The sequence below is a fragment of the Balaenoptera musculus genome, chromosome 16, assembly GCF_009873245.2.
Source record: "Balaenoptera musculus isolate JJ_BM4_2016_0621 chromosome 16, mBalMus1.pri.v3, whole genome shotgun sequence".
Classification (NCBI taxonomy): domain Eukaryota; kingdom Metazoa; phylum Chordata; class Mammalia; order Artiodactyla; family Balaenopteridae; genus Balaenoptera; species Balaenoptera musculus.
The window spans coordinates 60,888,211-60,907,447 of NC_045800.1; the positions used below are offsets into that span (position 1 = coordinate 60,888,211).

The 19,237-nt window shown below is 48.4% G+C and overlaps 1 protein-coding gene across 17 annotated transcripts in view; it reads left to right on the forward strand.

The window, feature by feature from the left end:
- Window positions 1-19,237, forward strand: part of CAMK2G (calcium/calmodulin dependent protein kinase II gamma) — a 53,905-nt gene that overhangs the window by 20,838 nt on the left and 13,830 nt on the right. For 9 of the 17 annotated variants that reach the window (XM_036827878.1, XM_036827881.1, XM_036827872.1 and 6 more), the window contains 9 exons: window positions 65-130; window positions 2,357-2,429; window positions 2,575-2,677; window positions 3,106-3,189; window positions 3,625-3,719; window positions 4,290-4,412; window positions 7,978-8,061; window positions 8,284-8,326; window positions 12,878-12,921. In XM_036827878.1, the coding sequence (XP_036683773.1) occupies window positions 65-130; window positions 2,357-2,429; window positions 2,575-2,677; window positions 3,106-3,189; window positions 3,625-3,719; window positions 4,290-4,412; window positions 7,978-8,061; window positions 8,284-8,326; window positions 12,878-12,921 (715 nt within the window). Of the gene's footprint in view, window positions 1-64; window positions 131-2,356; window positions 2,430-2,574; window positions 2,678-3,105; window positions 3,190-3,624; window positions 3,720-4,289; window positions 4,413-7,977; window positions 8,062-8,283; window positions 8,327-10,856; window positions 10,920-12,877; window positions 12,922-19,237 lie in introns of all 17 variants that reach the window. The other 8 variants (XM_036827874.1, XM_036827865.1, XM_036827871.1 and 5 more) reach the window with 1 other exon arrangement.

Sequence of the window (19,237 nt, forward strand, 5' to 3'; positions counted from 1 at the left end):
TACCTGTTGGATGCTGGGGTTGGACACCTGACCTGCCTCCTCTGACCCTCTTTGTTGGTTGCAGTGTTACCGGTGGGGAGCTGTTTGAAGACATTGTGGCCAGAGAATACTACAGTGAAGCTGATGCCAGGTGAGATGAGGGCCCTGGGGGCCAGGTATCCTGCCTATTTGAATCGTCTTTGGGGGAGATCAGAAGAGCTCTTATCTGGACAAAGATTCTGTAGAGCTGGACTCAGGCTACATTCCGTGGGTATTGTTAGGAGTTAATAATTCAGCACTCCCAGATCAGTTTTTTTTGCAAAGCTCTTACATATCTCCTTCACGCTTTCACACCAGAAATACCTTTTCTTTGCACCACCGCCTACTCACAAGGGCCCAAGGACCCTCCCTATCCCTGCTTCTTTCTTTTGACAAATCCTACTGCATACGAGGCATCCTGGGGATCATCCAGAGATGGAGAAAACATGGTTTGTGTCCCAAAGGAGTGTAAATGTCTGGGTTAATAATCCAACCAGGGAACCTTCCTGGGAGATTTCAGCCTGAATCACCTTGTGTCTTGACCACCATCACCAGCCCCCATGTGGGGCTCCGCGGGCTAGAGGACCATTCCTCAGCCATACCCTTCAGCCCCCAGCCCTCCAGGAAGCCCTGGCAGCTCCTTCGTGTGACACAGCAGAATTCCTCCCACACCACAGCTCTTGGGCGCTTGTTTGGCCTGCCTTTCCTTCCTCGGCTCCTCCCCCGCCCTGAGTTTTCTCTCGGGTGATGTCCTTACAACCTGATTTTGATCATCCTGCCTGCAGCTTCTCAGGCGTATGTGGCAGCCCTGGCTGCCTCTGGAGGGTGGGGGAGCACAGCTTCCTCACAGATTTCTCAACCCTGAGAGGCCAGTGTTTGCTGATCAACCTCAGATGCTTCAGCCTCAGGAAAAATTCTCAAGTGGGAGATGAATTCCAGTGCCAGCAGGGGAGGACTAGGCTCTGGGCAGGAGGAGGCAGTGATAGCTCAGGGAGCCTGGCGGGGAGGAGGGGGAGCTGGGGCGGGTGACTGTACCAGTGGGCTTGGCCTGGCTCTGCTGGGACAGTTCGCACTTTTGCCATTTTTGGCCAGAAGACTCTCCCTGCTAGCCTGGCTCTGTTCTAATTATATATTTCTGTGGAGACTCGCCTCTTCAGCTCAGTCTTAAAGTCTCTTTGCCCTACTCTTGGGCTGTGTCCTATAGGGAGGCCTGAGCCTCAGCCTCCAGGAGCCCAGCAAGACCCTTTGGCTCTTGTGGAAGCCCCAGCATCAGATTTTAAAGGAAGGGAAAATAAGTCCAGGTCACCAGCTCAGCACACACTTGGTAGTACCTGCTCCATTCTCTAGGCCAGGGTTCCTCAGCCTCAGCACTACTGACATTTGGGCCAGATAATTTTTTGTCGTTAGGGCCCCTCCTGTGCGTTGTAGGTTTAGAAGCATCTACCTGCTAGATGCCAGTAGCACCATCCCTCTCAGCTGTGACAACCAGCAATGTCTCCAGGCATTGCCAGATGTCCTCTGGGGGACATAATCATCCCCCAGTTTTCACCAGTGCTCTAGACTGCCAGTATACCCCACCAGGAGTTTGACCGCAAGTGTGGCAGGATGGTTTGAAAGGTGGATTCACGAATCAGCAGCTGAATGTGACTCTAGGTTAGTTTGTCTTTTTCTATGAAAAATCATGATCAGAAATGCTCCTCAGGTGCCTGTTTGGAACCCTCTTTAGTACCTTGTTTCTTGATGGTGCCTATGTACTTGTTTTATCTCCCCTACTAGATGATAAACTTCAGGGCAGGCACTGGGTCATCTTTACAGCTGGTGTGGGACCAAGCACAATGCCTGTAGGTGCTCGATAAATGTTTAAATGGCAGAATGAGTGTACCCACCCCCAAAACGGCTTAGGCTAATAAGTTGGACTATCCTTCCTGAGTTGCTACCACAAGCCTCTTCTCCAAGAACAGAGTTACCATAGGGGGGAAGAGAAACAAGGAAGGAGTTGGATGGTCTCTCTTTCTCAGGAGTCTGAGATGTCCCCCAGTTTCTTGGAAACAAATTGAATATGTTGGGTCTTTACAGTCTAAGGAGGCATGGTGGACCCTGTTCTAGTCTGCCCTCTGCCATTATCTAGCAGGAGAGCCTGGACAAACCACTTAATCTGCTTGGGCCTCAGTTTCCTCTTCTATAAAGTAGGTTGAACAGATGATGTCCGAAGTCCAAGGTTCTAGCTCCTCATTGAGTGATTCTCTGTGAATCCCTGACCCAGAGATAAGTGCTTTTGTCCACAGCGTGTGGTCATGGATGGTTTAACCCTGAACTGACCTTTCCTCTGCTTTTGCAGCCACTGTATACATCAGATTCTGGAGAGTGTTAACCACATCCACCAGCATGACATTGTCCACCGGGACCTGAAGGTACTACCCAGGTTCCCCCTTTGCCTCTTGCTTGTGAAGCATTGGCGCCACCTGGTGCCAGATGGTAGTACTGCGAGGCCCAAACTAGGCTCCCTCTGGGCTGCGGGGTGGGTGCCTCACGAGGTTCTCTGTCTTCCTTATACAGCCTGAGAACCTCCTGCTGGCGAGTAAATGCAAGGGTGCCGCAGTCAAGCTGGCTGATTTTGGCCTAGCCATCGAAGTACAGGGAGAGCAACAGGCTTGGTTTGGTAAGAGTGACCCTGTCTTCCTGGAATGCAGCCCCCGCCCTTCCTCCTCTTCCTGATCTGCCTTCCTCTTTCATAACTAGAAGCCAGACCCTTAATGGCCCTGGGCTCCTCAGGGACTGGAGGAGGGGAGGGTGCAGAACTCCCCCTGGCCCTCCATGACTCAGTACAGTGAGACTTGCTGCTGTCAGCACTGTGTTCTTGCTGCCTCTGGGGAGGATGGGAATTCCTGGTAGACACATGGACTTGCCCTCTGATTTAGATTCCGGGCACTACAAGAAGCCTAGCCCGTCATCTCTTGCTGCCCATGTGCTGAGAGCTTATGTAGCAAAAGCAACAGGAGTAAGAAGGGACTTGGGGGAAATTGCTAATGTGGATTTAATGAAAGAGAAAGTGGGTTCAGTGTGCCTCCGCTGTCTCTTCCGCTACAGGTTTTGCTGGCACCCCAGGTTACTTGTCCCCTGAGGTCTTGAGGAAAGATCCCTATGGAAAACCTGTGGATATCTGGGCCTGCGGTAAGCCCATTCCACACACTCAGCTTTTTGGTGTTAAGGGCCCTCGACTTCCAGCGATGGCAAGAAAGAGGCATTGCTCTTCCTTGTGGGTCCCACAGGCGTCTGGTATATGTGAACTCACGGTGTTTGCTCTGGTGTCCCCGGGATGGCTGTTCCCATCACACCCTTCTCCCCAAGTATTTCCTAGATGATGTTGCATCCTTCTTGAAGAGGGATTTGCCCATGCCTTAGCAGGTGGGTTGTGCCTAAAGAAATCCCGGACGTGGCTTGGTGACGTGGGGAGTGAAGCATAGTGGCACAGCATTATTGGCTGCCATTCACTTCTCCTTCTGGTATGGCCTTGACTTTCTGGGTGGCTCTGAGCCCTGTGTGGCTTTTCTTGGTTCCTCAGCAAAGCAGGTGACTGAACCCAGTGACCTGTGTCCTGTCTTGTAGGGGTCATCCTGTATATCCTCCTGGTGGGCTACCCTCCCTTCTGGGATGAGGATCAGCACAAGCTGTATCAGCAGATCAAGGCTGGAGCCTATGATGTAAGGACCTGTTTGTTCCTGCCCCTCAGGCTCTGACCAGGGAAGGGGCGTGTTGAGTGTGTCACAGGGTACAGGGAGTGTCAGGGACTTTGAGGACCCAGGGATGGGCATATAGGCCTCAATTCTTGGCACCACCTGTCCCAGGGAGCAGGTTTTTTGCACAACCATTTTTGGTAGCTGTAAAGTCACGGAGTCCACTGAAGCCCTTTGGTCTATTATTTGCAAAGAATGGTGTGGCTGTGTGGTGTGCTGCATGACATAGGGATGAGAAGTCTGGTGGCTCTCCCACTGCAGTGGGGCCTTCGGCACAGCGCTGAACAACTGATTCCTCCTAGTAGAGAGATGGAGTTGAACCAGAAGATGTCAGAGTCCCCGGTCTGATATTCTGTCATTCTAAACCATGATTGTTCTGTTTCCTTTCCCGGTCTTTAAGTTGACCCTGATCCTGGGATACCCCAGGACTTTCCCACACCCTGCTGGGCAGCTTTAGGTAACACAGAGTACCCCAATTGTAGGGGATATGAGGCTCACAAATTTCATATCACTTCTTCTCCTGTTCCTGCTCCTTAGTTCCCATCACCAGAGTGGGACACGGTGACTCCTGAAGCCAAGAACTTGATCAACCAGATGCTGACCATTAACCCTGCAAAGCGTATCACAGCTGACCAGGCTCTCAAGCATCCATGGGTCTGTGTAAGTGTCTTCCACCGAGATCAAGGAGATCAGGGATGTCAGCTTCAATGTGCCCATAGCACTGTCTTTACCCTCCTTCTCTTATGAATAGAGAATAATCATTTTGGGCCCTGAGCTAAGACCCAGCAGAGAGGAGGGGGGACTGGGTGGGGCCCAGGGGCAGCAAATGTCACCAGGAGGAGTTGGGGAGGCGACTGGAACTAACTGGCCTCTCTCTCCCCCACTCACTTGTCAGGTGTGGTTTAGCTTTGATCTTGAATGAGGGCTTAGGTTGACCCTTGCAGACTCTAGTTGATGAGAGAAAGCAGCTGGCAGAACTCAAAGTGAATTGCCACGCCTAGAGTGCATATTCAGATCTCAACTCTTAGACACCTCTAATGGAAATGGGACCAAGACCCAGCAAATAAACAGAAGGGACCTCTGAGCAATGAAAAAGAGCCTCCTGAAGTTCAGTCATAAATCTCGCCCTAGGAGAAGCCCCCGGGGCTATCACTGTGGGTCAGCATATTCTGTTTTCGCTTACAGTTCTATCAGGCTGAAATATCTTTTTTCAAACAAGAGGGTCTGCCTCTTGTTAGGCCTCCTGACAGCCACGATGCATTTATGTATTTGTTCTTTCCCGTGTTTACTGAATGCCTCTTTGATGCCGGTCCCTGTGTGGGTGCTGTAGATACAAAGATGAATAAGGCATGGTGCCTTCCCCACACATCTCAAAGATTATCTGGGGAGACAGGCACTCAAGCAGGCAACCACTCTGCAATGTGACAAGTACGTAAAAGAAGCTAATGAGTATGTAGGAGCTCCTGCCGTCTCTGGTGGGCAGTGGGATTGCTAAAGGCATGGAGGAGGTGGGCCCTGTCCTGGTTCTTGGCAGATGACTGGGGTTTCCCCAGGATGACAACCTGCAGACAGAGGTTAGCAAGGGCCAAGGTGAGGGGCTATTGGGAAATTGTGGCGAGTTTAAGGAATATTAAGTAGTTTGGTTGTAGATGAAGGTAGGACTACAGGAATACAAGAGACTGAAGCCAGAAAGATTCCAGGACATACAGGTTTCTGCCTAAGGAGTTTGGATTTTATTCTGAAAGCACAGGGAACCATTTAAGGGTTTTAAAGAGGGAATGAAGTATGCAGTTAATTTATAAAGATCATTTTGGAAGCTGTGTAGAAAATGGAATTGAAGAGGAAAGAGGCAGGGGCAGAGAGCTCAGGAAGCTGTCGTAACTGTCTAAGCAAGTCCAGATGAGGTCTCGGCTAAGGGTGATGATAGGAAGGTGGGCGGTATGGCAAGCAGTGGACACATTTGAGAGATGTTTGGGACATAGAATAAAAAGGACTTAGTGACCAGCTGGATTTGGGAAGTGAAGGAGAGAGTGGGATCTATGAGGACTGCCAGGTTTTGAGTTGGTAACTGAGTGGAGGGTTGTACCATTCACTAACCCAGAGGAGGAACCTGTTTGTGAGAAAAGATGATGATTTTAGATTCATACATGTTAAGTGTGGTGTTTGAGGACCTCCGGCTGGAGACATCCAGTGGGTAGTTAGAAATATGGAAAAGAAGTTAAAAATTGGAAATATAGGTTGTAGTCATTTGGGTGGTGTTGGGGCTGTAGAAATAGATGGGATTGTTTCTATGCTGATTGAATTCCTTTTTTTGTTTTTTTTTGGGTTTTTTTTTTTGGCTGTGTTGGGTCTTCGTTACTTCGCGCGGGCTTTCTCTAGTTGCGGCGAACGGGGGCTACTCTTCGTTGCGGTGCGCGGGCTTCTCATTGTAGTGGCCTCTCTTGATGTGGAGCACAGGCTGTAGGCGCGCGGGCTCAGTAGTTGTGGTGCACGGGCTTAGTTGCTCCACGGCATGTGGGATCTTCCCGGACCAGGGCTCAAACCCGTGTCCCCTGCATTGGCAGGCGGATTCTTAACCACTGCGCCACCAGGGAAGCCCCTGATTGAATGCTTACCGTGGGCTGTTGTACGAGAAGAGATGGCCACCAGCATTTAGCACCAGGGAGAGTTGGAGGAGCCGGCAAAGGAGACTGAGAATGAGAATTTCCATGGGAGAAGGAGGATCAGGAGATCCTAAGAAACAGGAGGTCTCAGGAAGGGAGGTTCTGTAATCAGATGCTTCAGAGAGTCCATGATAAAGACAGAAGAGAGCCTGTTGGCTCTGACCGGTTAGAAGCATTGTTTCGTTATTTCACTGATAGAGGCAGTGGAGGGAGAGAGACTGAAGCCTGTTTACAATGAGGTGAGGAGGGAATGAGGGTGAAGAGAGAAAGACATGGTACTAGTTAGAGAAGATGGATGAGTCAGGGGAGTTTTTAAAATCTTGCGCTTGACTGTATTGTGTAGACTGCAGAGAAGAATATAATCCAGAATAAGGCCTTAAAAATATTGGCTAATTGAGGAACCAATGTTTGGATAGCACAATGAGAGAGGGACTCCTGAGCCCAGGTCAAGGGGTCAGCACATGAGGGATGATGCTTCTGAGACCTGGGATTAGGTTGCAGAGGTGTGAAAATCAGCTTGTGGTTGGAAGGCTGAAGTTGAAGGAGTTCTTGCTTGATGATCTCTCATTTCACTTTGTGGAGAAGTTTACACTTTGGAGGAGGAGGTGAAATATGAGATCTGGGGAAGGTAGATAAGGTTGGGAGAGTTGCTTCGGGAACTAGGAAAGGGAGCGGCCAGAGGGGAAGGAAGGCAGGGTGGCCCTGTGGGGATGTGGGCACCAGGCTGCATGTTGTAGGATTTATTTTTCTAGCAGGCTGGCCAAGATAACAACAGCAGAATGAGGGGATGAGCCACTTAAAATATGTACTCAAGAATTACGGAAATATTATGTTCTGGGGTCATGTTTGTGGACCCCACCCTCCATCATCCTATATATCTCAGCAGACCCTGAGAACATCTCTGTATTAGGGTATGTAATCATTGATGCTTGTATTGCTGACCCTGTGTCAACAGGGAAATGTAAATCATGTTCAGGGGACTCTGTTTAAGGAGGAAGTTAGCAGTAATACGTTGAAGAAAAATTCCCATCCAAAACGGTGAAAAGAATTAATGCTTCAAGGTAAAGATCCTTAGCTTCTCAGATCACAGCTTCATTTAAGACCTTGTTGGCGGGTGGGGTGGTTGTTGAGAGGAACTCTTAGAAGGAATGAATGTTCTCTCTAGAGAACAGGAACCCTTTCTGTTCTCTCACTGCCCAGAATCTGGAGCGCAGTAGGTGCTCACTAAATAGTTGCTGAAGGAGTAACTGCATGAGGATCACAACACACAAAATACTCTCCCTTTCCATAGCCTCCGTCTCCCAAGGAAGATTAGAATGCTCTCTTGGGCACCTTCATCCAGCATCAATTACCGGTGGTGTTTTCATGTCCAGATTATTGTCCTTACATAACCTTGATTTTTGGGTAGTGCTTTTATTGTAAAAGCATTTTCACATCTATGACCTCATCTTATCTTCAGAGCAACTCTGGGGCGGCTGAGCACATGGCCACCGGTGCTGGGACTATGGTGAGGGGCCTAGGATCCGGTGGGGGGCTCACAGGCCTGTCTATTTGGCTTCCAGCAACGGTCCACAGTGGCATCTATGATGCATCGTCAAGAGACCGTGGAGTGCCTACGCAAGTTCAATGCCCGGAGAAAACTGAAGGTGAGTCTTGCCTTCCGGGCTGGGCTGCCAGCATCCTGAAATCATACCTTTCAGCAGTGCGCCCCCTGCCCCATCACAGAAGGAAGCTCCCCTCCTGGCTGGAGCTGAGCTATGAAGGTTGTACTCATTGGGAGCCCCTAGCCAGCAGCTGCCCTCTGCCTGAGAACAGACTGTGCTTTTCTAGAGCCTGATGGAATTCACAGGACCCTCTTCTTTCCCCAGGGTGCCATCCTCACGACCATGCTTGTCTCCAGGAACTTTTCAGGTATGTTTTCAGCTGTGCACTTTAACTCTACGAGGTGAGTGGGTCGGAATGGGCTGTTGCCATATATCATGCCTTCCTCACACTGGGTGTCTCAGGCAACACCTTGACCAAGATGATGAGGATCCTGTTTGGAGGGGCTGCTGCAGCTGAGTTTTGTAATGTGAAATTCTGGGGGGCTTTACTTGACTTCAGGTTTATGAACTGTATTCCCTAGAACCTCCCAAGGAGTAGCCTGCCCAGTCTTCCATTTACCTTGTCCCTGGGGATTCTTATTTAATTCTCTGAAGACTCTCAGCACTTTAAGATTTTAGCCAGTCTCAAGGGCATTGGAGGATGTGCTGGGAAAAAGAAGGAGATGAGATGTAGTGAATCTTCCCAGTCACCACCATTAATTGGCTGACTGGGACGATCACTACATCGTTGTGTCCAAGTGGAGATGACTAATAGAAATTATTCCAGATGTTTAAACCTTTTACAGAGACTGTGCTTAAAATATTCTCTTTTATGCCAACCGTAAAAGTGAAGAAATAGAGACCAGCAGGATGGAGGGAAAGGAATTTGCTTAATGTTGCGTGAGGAATTGGGAGAGTTGGGACCAGTAATTTGTAAATCACACTTGACATTTCTTTTTAAGATGCAAGACATTCCACCTTCCCCCTCCCCCCACCCTCATCATTGTTTGCCCTCAGTTGGGAAGCACAGTGGCTTTTCTGTGAGGAAATGATTAATGACAGGACTTAAGACAGAAAGGTTTCTTCCCAGCTTGCCTTTTCCCCTGATCTTCCCTCCCCCTAACCCCCAGCCCCACTGTTTTGGTTCAAGACCCCCTTCTCATTCTCATAACCAGACTCCCTCCCTTGCTTTCCTTCTACACAGCCATGGCAGGGGGTGGGGAGGGTGGGTTGTGTGTGCGGGAGGCTCAGGTGGGCGGCTACCTGGGCAGAGATTGCTCCTTTGAGCTTGAGTCCACGGGCTTGGCTGTACTGGTTCCCGGTAACCTCAACCCTGGCTCTGGGGCTTCATGAGCTCTAGCCCCAGTGAGAGCCACAGGGCCCTGGAGGATCAGGACTGGAGAGTAAGCTGGGAGAGTGTCCCCCTCAGGCCCATCCCCTGTGACCCTAGTTGGGGCTCGATCTTGTGTCATGGGTACCCATGAGGGGAAGGCTGTGTTTCTGGATTCACCTCACAAATGGGGACAGGAGGGCACAGTGGGCCACCTCCTGCAGAGGTGGAGCTGTTGTCCCACATCAGGCCTCTGGTCCTCTAATTACTTGTGCACCTTCTACTTTCTGGGTTGAAGAAAGCCTTTCCAGAGGACACTCAAGGGCAGATATGTGCCGACCCTAGAATTGGGTGATCTCTTCTCTCTCTGAGTGGAAGAGATGTGAAACAGGCTGCTAGGAAATCAATAGCATGTGCCCTGTCCCGTGGCCTCCGGCCTCTGCATCAGCCTCTCCCTGTCCATTTCATAAAATTGGTGTCCTGGTTTCAGGAACTCAGTCTCTCTGTTACAACACAGCATCTTCACTGATACCTAAAGAGCCTCCTGTCCTTGCTGCCCAGACTTTGTCTGGCCGTGGCACTCACTTTGCCCTGGCGCAGGAGACAAAAAAACAAACAAACAAAAAAGAATGCTGCAAGCATTCCAGGATGACCTCTTCTGCCCTGACTCTGGGACAGGTGAAGACAGAGCCAGTCTCCAGAAGCTTCTGTAGGAAGAGGTGTCTAGAAGTATAATCAAGAAGGAAGGGCACTTGTGTGCTTCTTTAGAAACAAGTGAGGCTGTTTTCTGAGTTGATCCCAAAAAGAAGGTTCAGCTTATCCCTGGATTCTAGCAGGTTGGCTAATGGTGGAATCGGGGCTTCTAGAATGTATTGCTTAAGCGGCCTTTGTTTACTTTCTGGGCGCTCATTTTTGGGGCACCTACACCTTTGGAACTCTGAAATGCAGCCTCTCCTGGCCACCTGCCTTGAAGAGGAAAAGTTACCGGTGTCTCTGAGGAGTTGGGGGCTGTGGAACATCAGTGAACTGGCTGCACAAGGGCCACGGACCCTCCCTGGGCCCCGAGGGCCAGTCTCTCTACTGTTTGGAATGTGGCCAGAGGAAAGGGCTGCGCTCTGAAAATGTCCTCCTTTAGGTCCCCTGGGGAGGAAGGTTTGCAGATGAGGCTCAGTTTCCTGACAGCCTTTAGCTAGGGCTGGGCTGCCTCTGAAGGGACACCGCCCCTTGCCAAGTCAGGCTTTGACCTGCAGACCCTCACCCGAGGTGGTCGTGGGACAGGTGGAGCCGCGGGATCCTCCACGCCCTGTCCTCTCAGGTTCCCAGACTGCTGCAGGGCTGGCTGCACCTGCTCACCAGCCTGCCCCCGGCGCCTCCGCTCCCCCAGCTCGGCCGGCTTGGCCACGCCGCCCGGACCCTGCCGTGCGCAGCGGCAGCGGGTTCCTGCGCCTCGCGCTGGGGCATGCTCGCTGCTGACTGGCCCCCGTGGCTTTGCGGCAGCTCTGCGCACTCAGAGACTGTATCCCCTCAGTTGGCAGGCAGAGCTCCGCCCCCGCCTCGCCTGCCGCGAGCGCCGCCGGCCTGGCCGGGCAAGGTACGTGGCATGAGTCCTCCCCGACCGCCTGCCTCGGCTCCCTGCCACCCCACCAGGAGGGCCAGCATGCCAGGCCCGCTCACCAGGGAGGCGAGTCCCATGCTTGCGGGCTGAGATGGGCATGCCAGACGGACCACCTAACTTGGCATCTGCGAGCGCATCGGTGTTACGGAGCCCCCTAACCAGCCGTGCATGCTGGACGCTTGCCAACTCTCAGGAGGCAGTAGCCTGGGACGTGGAGCTGGGCAGCAGGAGGTTTTCCTCCCGAAGCCACCCGCCCGAGAGCCTGGCCTGCCTGTGAGGGCTGCGGCCAAGGTGGCCCGAGGCAGCCCTGGCGTGGCCCGGAGCTGAGCTGCCCACGGCAGAAGACTAGGCTTCAGCGGCACTGGTGGGCGGCCCCGAAGGGGAAGCCACGCCCCTCACAATTGTGAAGTCTGGCATTTGCCGGCCTCCGGGTCTGAAATGCAGTAGAGTACAGAAGCTGTGCAGACAGCCGCTCCTGAGTTTGGATCCCAGCCCTGCCACACCCTGAGCAAGTCACATCAGCTCTCCCAACCTTAGTTTCCTCATCTCTGCAATGGGGCTAAGAAATAACATGGTGACGATTAAGATCATGTATGTCTAAGGCCCTCAACCCTGCCTGTATGAGAAAACTTGTTAAAAAAAAAAATCCTGATGCTGAGACCCCACCGCAGACAAAATCAGAATCCCTAGGGCATGGGATAGGCATAAGCATTTTTCTCTAACTCCCAAGTGATTCTAATGGGTTGTCAGAGTAGAGAACTTTGACGTATGTAAAGCACTTAACACCGTAGGTGGTCAGGCATAGTAGTAAACACATTTAAAAAATAAGTTTCAAATCACCCCAGCATAAACTGGAGATAGGACCAAAGGCCATTTTTGGAGGTCAGAATTCTTGTGATGCAAGGATCCTTATTCTCACTGGAGACCCAGCTTGGATAGGAAAGGCCACCTGAAGGGAAGAATGGCAGCAGTAGTGACAGTAGTTAACACTTGCAGAGTTCTTGCTATGTGCCAGGCACTCTGCTTAGTGCTTTTCATGCCATTATCTCATTTTATAGATAAGAAACTGAGGTTCAGAGAGGTTAAGTAACTCACACAGCTAGCAAGCAGTAGAACCAAGATGCAAACCCATCAGAGTCTAGGTGGATCAGACAGTTGGACTGATTCAATCTCCCTGGAATCTCCCATCCACTGTCTGCTACTTTCCTGTGACCTTTGTGGCCAACAGGCATCACCAGCCTTCCTATGTGGAGCTCATCAGCCTTGAGCATCACCCTGTGCCTGGCTAGAATCTGTTTAATACCTCATTATTCTGCCCAGTCCTTTCTGCTCAGTGTGTCCAGAGAGTAGACTGAGGAAAGGGTGGCAGTGAGGACCTGCCCAGTCAAGGCTTCAACCCCCTGGCAAAACCCTCCTGTAGGTGGTCCTAGTCTCTGTGTCTGTGTCTGTCTGTCCTCACGTCTGGTCTCCTTCGTGAACTGTGACACTCTTGTTTCTTGAGAACACTCAGGAGATGTCTTGCATCCTTGCAGCTTGGCTGTCCTGAGAATCTCCATGGCATCTAGGGACGGAGCCCTCACCTTTCACCCTGGCACTCTGCTTCCAGGCCTAGGTGGAAGCTGCTGAAGGCAGAGTTCCCAATGGCCCAGGCAGCCCCAGTATTGAATGTGGTTTCTCCTAAATGCGGAGTGTCCCTGTTAATGCTGAGCCCTCTTCCATGGCAGAGGAGATCCTGGGGTGCCACTCTGAGGGTCTGACGCTGCTTGAGATGCCCTTCTTGCTTTGAGGCATCGGGAAGGGCCTCTTCTAGGGGTTTCAGGAGACTCCTGGCCCCCTTGTCAAACACATCAGTCTCTTGCGGATCCAGCTGCCAGACTTCAGGATGGGAAGAGGGTACAATACAGGAGACTTGATTTTTCTCTTTGTTTTCACAGCTGCCAAAAGCCTATTGAACAAGAAGTCGGACGGCGGTGTCAAGGTAGGTGTCTCCACTCCTCCAGCCCAAGGTCTGGCCTTTCTCTCCCAACAGTCACTCCCAAGGGACTCCTTGGCACTTTGTTCCCCCTTTCCCCAAGAGCCTTCCTATCCTTGCTTTTCTGCTTTAAACCAGAAACCTCTCTGCTCAGAACAGCAGGTTCCACTGGCCTGAGAGGGCAGAGGGATACGTGCTTCACCTGACCCTAGCTTGATTGGAAAGACTCAGGGGAGATGATCCAAACTATAGTTTACTAGAGCTGAATCCTGAACTTGACTTCCAGACACAGGTTTCATCTCCAGGGCTTGACTCTCTGGGTTTTTTAGGTTACTGGTTAATCTTCCTTTCTTTTTAAAGCACAAACCGATTTAATCAAATGAAAGCAAAGTTTGCCTGGTTGATTCAGGGTACAGGGCTTGGCACCTGAAGCCACTATCCTTTTGTTCTTTTTTCTTATCTCCAAAGCACTTCCAGAACCCAGCTCAGATACCATTGAGTGAAAGCGTCAAACTTTCTCGAGGCATAGGTGCCTTAGACACAGACCAGGGACATGGTACATCACAGCTCGTTTTCATTTGGTGAGGGAACTTTTCCTGGGGAATGAGCGCAAGAGGAGGGACAGGGGCCCATAGGGACCAACAAGAAGCCTTAGTGGGGGTGGCTGCTTGGCCAAGGTAGAGGGGTCCTCACACAGCCAAGGTGTTCTTAAGAGGCTTTGGGGGTAGAAAGGACCCTGGGGCTGGGGCTTTGGATAGGAGTTCATGCTATCTTGAAGCCTACCAATTTACGCCACAGAGAATTTCAAACCATTATTATGCAAACCTTTAAGTTCCAAAAAAAGTTTAAATTAGACCTTTCCCCAGGATCTTATGTCCCCAGCTGAGATATACCTGTGTGCCCCTTTCCCTTCCCCCATCCCTTCTCTTTCTCTCATTGTCTGCATGCCTGCTTCCATGTACTTCTGCCCTAAGGAGGGGAGCTTGGGCTCCACACACATTTGCTGACATGGAGCTGGGGTTGACTGGCAGCCCCTCAGTTACAGGGGTGTGAGCTCGATGGTGGAGCCAGGTTAGGAAAAGGTGGCTAGTTGAGTTAGAGAGAGATTTTGCATATATTTTTCTGGAGAAGAAGCTAGAGTCAATCTTTACAAAGTATTTATTAAGTACCTATCAGAGGCTCAGTGCTACACTCAGTTCTAGAGGCACACAAGAGATATAAGAGGAGATGCAGGTTTCATCCAGCCTCAAGAATTGCAAGGTCAATTAAAAAGTAAAGTGGACACACCTGGGATCAGCTACGCACTGAATGGTATATGGTATTGGACCCTACATGGGATGGTTCAGTCCAAGAAGCTTCTGGGGAAGAGACTTATTGGAGAAAGCTAAAAGGAGGTAGGAAGATTGGAACCAAGTCAATGATTGCCTCTAGAGAATGGGATTGGAGATGAAGGCAGGGTGGGGAGACACACCTTTTGTTTTTTTACTTTGTACACATGTGTTTTCTTTAAAATGAGAATGTATTACTTCTGTAACTTAAAAACAACAAAAAATATTTTTATGGGTTCTATTATATGTATTGATATACTCTGCCCAACTGGAACATGGGGTGTTTGGTAGAGGGATATAAAAAATACAGCTGGATTGGTCTGGTTGAGCAGAGGAATTGGAGGTTTGTGTGTTAGACCACAGAAAACACCATAGACCACTGAGCACGGAAGGTTAAGAGTGATGTTTTCAAAAGACTTGGCTAAGCGTGTAAGGGTGAATAGAAGAGGGTAGGAACTAGACACAGGTATCAACTAGGATTTATTATAGTCTGGGTGTAGGGTGAAGAAAAGATGATGAGAAATAGAAAGGTTTAATATTAAAAATAACCACCAGAGGAGCACAGACCAACCACTTGGAATAGGTGCTGCCTGTAGGTCATTGGTCCAGCTCTACCCATGGGTGCTGGGCTCTGATTAGACATTAGCTCTGATGAGAGGTGTGGCAAAGGAAGTTCCCATTAGGTACGGGAGATTTAAAAAGGGTCCATCAAAGGTAATGGCAAAGTGTCTTGAATATTGAAAGAAATGGTGGTATCTTTGCTAGAAATGTGAGTAGTTGTGAAGGAATGTTTTGCTGGGAAGAGAAGTTTTGTTTTGACCATACTGAGTTTGAGAGACAAGTGAAGATCTGGGCAGAGAGGTCTTCAAAGGTGCTGGGAGATACCTGGTGTAGCCCAGGGAGGTGTGCAGAGGGAGACTCACGTGAGTGAATCTCATGTCCACTGAGGGAGGTATGTGCCAGGCAGGCGCTGGAGGAGTAGAGAGACAAGCACCTGAGCCAGAACAGCAAATTTTCCTGAAGGAGATGGCCCAGGAACTGAGTTTGAAGGACTAGTTGGATTTTGCCAAGTTAAGGAGAGGAGCGGAGAGGAGAAGACATTCCAGGCAAAGGGAACACACAAGTTTGAAACAGCGCGATGATTCTGGGAACTCCATTAGCTTTTGTATGGTGGGGAAGCAGAGAGTGATTGCACGAAATAGGACCTGAAATAAAGCAGTGACAGCTGAGATGGTGAGAGGATGGGTTAAAGGTGTCATTAAGGAGTAGGTTTCTGGCAGAACTTTGTAGATACTGGCCTCAGGCACAGCCATGTAAGACTTGCCTAAGGAACTAGTTAAAATACACAGATTCCAGGGTCCAGCCTGGAATTCAGATTCAGGAAGCCTTGGGCGGGAGGCAGAATCTGAATTTTAATAACACTCCCATTCCTCCATATGAATCCAAAGCACACAAATGTTGAAGAGTCCAGGAAAGGCAGAATTTCAGGGTTATCTGTTATTAAGGAGCTGGAAGAAGAGGAATTAGCAAAGGAAGTGGAGAAAGAGGTGGAGGAAGAACAGAGGTGTGCAACAATGCCAGCCCTTACAGGAACGCTGAGAAGGATACAGGCTAGGCAAACAGAATCAGTAGTTAAATTGCTTTCAATGAGAACATGTGTGGGGAACCTAGCCCAGGTTCTGACCCTGATTAGGTACTCCGTAAATGAGTTTTATGCTTGAGAAAAGACTTTGAATATAGAGGTGGGAACAGAAGCTAAGATGCAAGAGTTTAAGAAGGGCATGACCAACCAAAATTCAAAGGCCAACAAGAGACAGGTTGGAGAAAATATTCATAGCAGGTGTGATGGGGTGAGTTAATATTATTTTTATACAAAAGAGCTTTCTCTGATAAATAAGAATACCCCCTAAAATCCAGCAGATAAATGGTCAAAGAAGAAGAACTGACAGTCTGAAAAGAGGAAGTAGAATGAGTTAACAAATGTGGATGTTTAGCCTCACTGGTACCAGAGAAATGCAGGTTGAAAGGAGGTGCCATTTTTTGACTCTTAAGTTCGTGATGGTGGTGTAAATCGGAATGACCCCTCCTAAAGCAGCCTGTGTGTCAAAAGCCATAAAAATGTTCCTGTTTTACCCTTTAGTTCTGGGAATTTGTCCTAAAGGAATCACTCAAAATATGGAAAAACTGAAAGCAGAAACATGTTCAACATGACATTACTTATAACCATGAGAAGATGGGAAACATCAAAAGCCCAAAGGATAATGACTAAATAATTATGGGAAATCTAACTGACCATTACAAAGTTATTAATTTTTATGACTATATAATGACAGAAATGTTTCAAGTGGAAAAAGTGGGATATAAAGCAGTACATACACTACTGTCTAAATTTTGTTTAAAAAACAAAGTACTTATAGATTATATTCAGTGTATAATATGTGAATAGAAAAAGAACCGGGAGAAAACCCACTGAAGTGTTAATAGTAACTTCACTGGGTGATGGGAATTTGGGAAATTTTTATTTCATACATTTTTCTGTATTTTCTACATTTTTCACCTAGACCGTGTATTACTTTGATAATCAGAATAAAAATTAAGATACTATTTATTTTTAAAGTAAGACATTAAAAGAAAGTAAGGCATAAACTTGTATATAGCTTACAATGATATGTTTAAATTGCATACACAAAAGACTGGTAACAGGATAGGATTATGGGTATTTTTTTCCTTTTCTCTTTTCCAAATTGCTTGTAATGTGGCTGCAGTCCTTTTATAATCAGGAACAAGTATATAATAATGAACAGCGTGGTTGGATGAAAGTACTGCAAAAGGGGAAGGAAAAGACAAGGCAAGGTATGCAGGTTTTGCTTTTCTGGGCCTTCTTGAAAGTCAAGGTGATAACCTGTGTTATGAGGGAGGCCTGTGAAGCCGCTCAGAAGATCCTGATCTGTCAGCATCCTGGATCTTTCTTTTAGACCCCATCCTCCTTTCCCAGCCCACCACCCCTCCCCAGTTTCTGCTGCTTAAAGTCCATAGGGAGATTTCTTTCTTGCTGTTCAGAAGCTTTCACAGATGCTCGGATATTAGCATTGGTTTGAGCAGTGAGTCTACCTTGTGCAGTTGAATTTGGGGACTTCAGGTTCTGGTTAGGTTTCTTTGAAGGTAGATGCCAGTGACCCAGGGTCTATGGAGGAGTGAGAGCCACTTAAGAGGACAAGACTTGAGGGGCCCCTAATTGAGGACAACTTGTTCATTCCACTAGTCCCAGGCCAGAATGACCATCCAATCTTAAAAGAAAGAGCGAGGAAGCAAAGAAAAGGAGAGAGAAATAAGGAAAAGAAGGAAGAAAGGAAAGAAGGAAGGGAGGGAGGGAGGAAAGAAGGAAAAAGAAAAGGAAGAGAGAGATGCTATTATTTTCCTTAAGTACTGTTTGAATATTTGTTTAAGTGTGGAAAGGAGGCTTGAACCTTTTTCTGGTTTAAAATTTTTAATATTTAATTTTTTTTTTTTTTTTTTTTTTTTAAGGAAACGTTTTGAGAGCATTCTGTTGCCCCGTCAAGTGGGGTTGACTTGATTGGACTATAAACACATGTTCTTTATTTATTTATTTATTTATTTATGGCTGTGTTGGGTCTTCGTTTTTGTGCTAGGGCTTTCTCTAGTTGCAGCAAGTGGGGGCCACTCCTCATCGCAGTGCGCGGGCCTCTCACTATCGCGGCCTCTCTTGTTGCGGAGCACGGGCTCCAGACGCGCAGGCTCAGCAATTGTGGCTCACGGGCCTAGTCGCTCCGCGGCATGTGGGATCTTCCCAGACCAGGGCTCGAACCTGTGTTCCCTGCATTGGCAGGCAGATTCTCAACCACTGCACCACCAGGGAAGCCCCCAATATTTAATTTTTAAACATAAGTGAGGTATGGTTCTTTAAAATGATCTGGTAAGTAAACAGTGCTGCAGGCTGCTGGAGGAGGAGGCCAGCTATGCATGGCTGAGGGCAAAACCCTAAAGGGATGGAGAAAGAAATTGAAAGAAGCCTGCTCACCTGGTAGAAACTAACCCATGAGTAGAAAGGATTATATCAAGTTTTCATGCAGGGCAGTTTAAGTAAGAGAGGCAGCTGGGAGCAAGTTGGGAACTTACTCCCCATTAGTTGAAGCAGACAGCAGAAAGTACTCTGCCTAAGGCAAGGTCTGGGTGAAAGCAACCTGCATGGCCTTTTGACTCCAAGACTGGCCCTGGTCTGTGCTCCTGCAGTTTTCAGTGCTGTAATTCCAGGCAAGTTAGAAGCCTGTACTCTGCTTTATCCTGGGGAAAACCCAGCGTCAACAAACCCAGTTGAACTTGGCAAACATTTGTTGATCGTATGCTGACTTTTAGACATTTTGCTAGGCACCATGGAGATTACCAAGACAAATAAGATAGGACCTTCCTTCAAAGTGTTACCACTCTGGTTGGATAAAGGGAGAAGTATATATATATGAATGTAAAGCAACTCCCTTTTTTTGGATAATTTGGAAGTAAAATCTCATATGTGGGTATATATGAAAGGCTAAAGCAAGAGGCCTCATTATATTTAGGCTTTCTTTTTCTTTAGACCTATTTCTAAATTGTGGACCATTCTTTTAAATACTTGTAGTCCCCTTCTTTTGAATAGAATACGTTCTCAAAAATGTCTTCTCAAGTAGAGTGTCAGCTTCTTGAGGGCAGGAACATTTATCTGGGTTAACTATGCCTAGAATAGCCCTCAGTAAGCATTTGTTGGCTATTGTTAGATGAATATGCAAGTAAACGACACACAGACATGTTCCTAGGGGACTTCTGTCTCCCGGCGAGCTAATGATAAAATCCTTAATTACCTTTCACCTTTTAGACACAGTCTTCCAAGATATATTTTCAGTGTTCCGTGTGGTCTTTATTTTTCTGCTCTTGTTTCATGTCTGAACATAAAGTGTTTGAGCTTCTAATTGAGACCAAGGCATCCCTGCTTTCAGCATTCC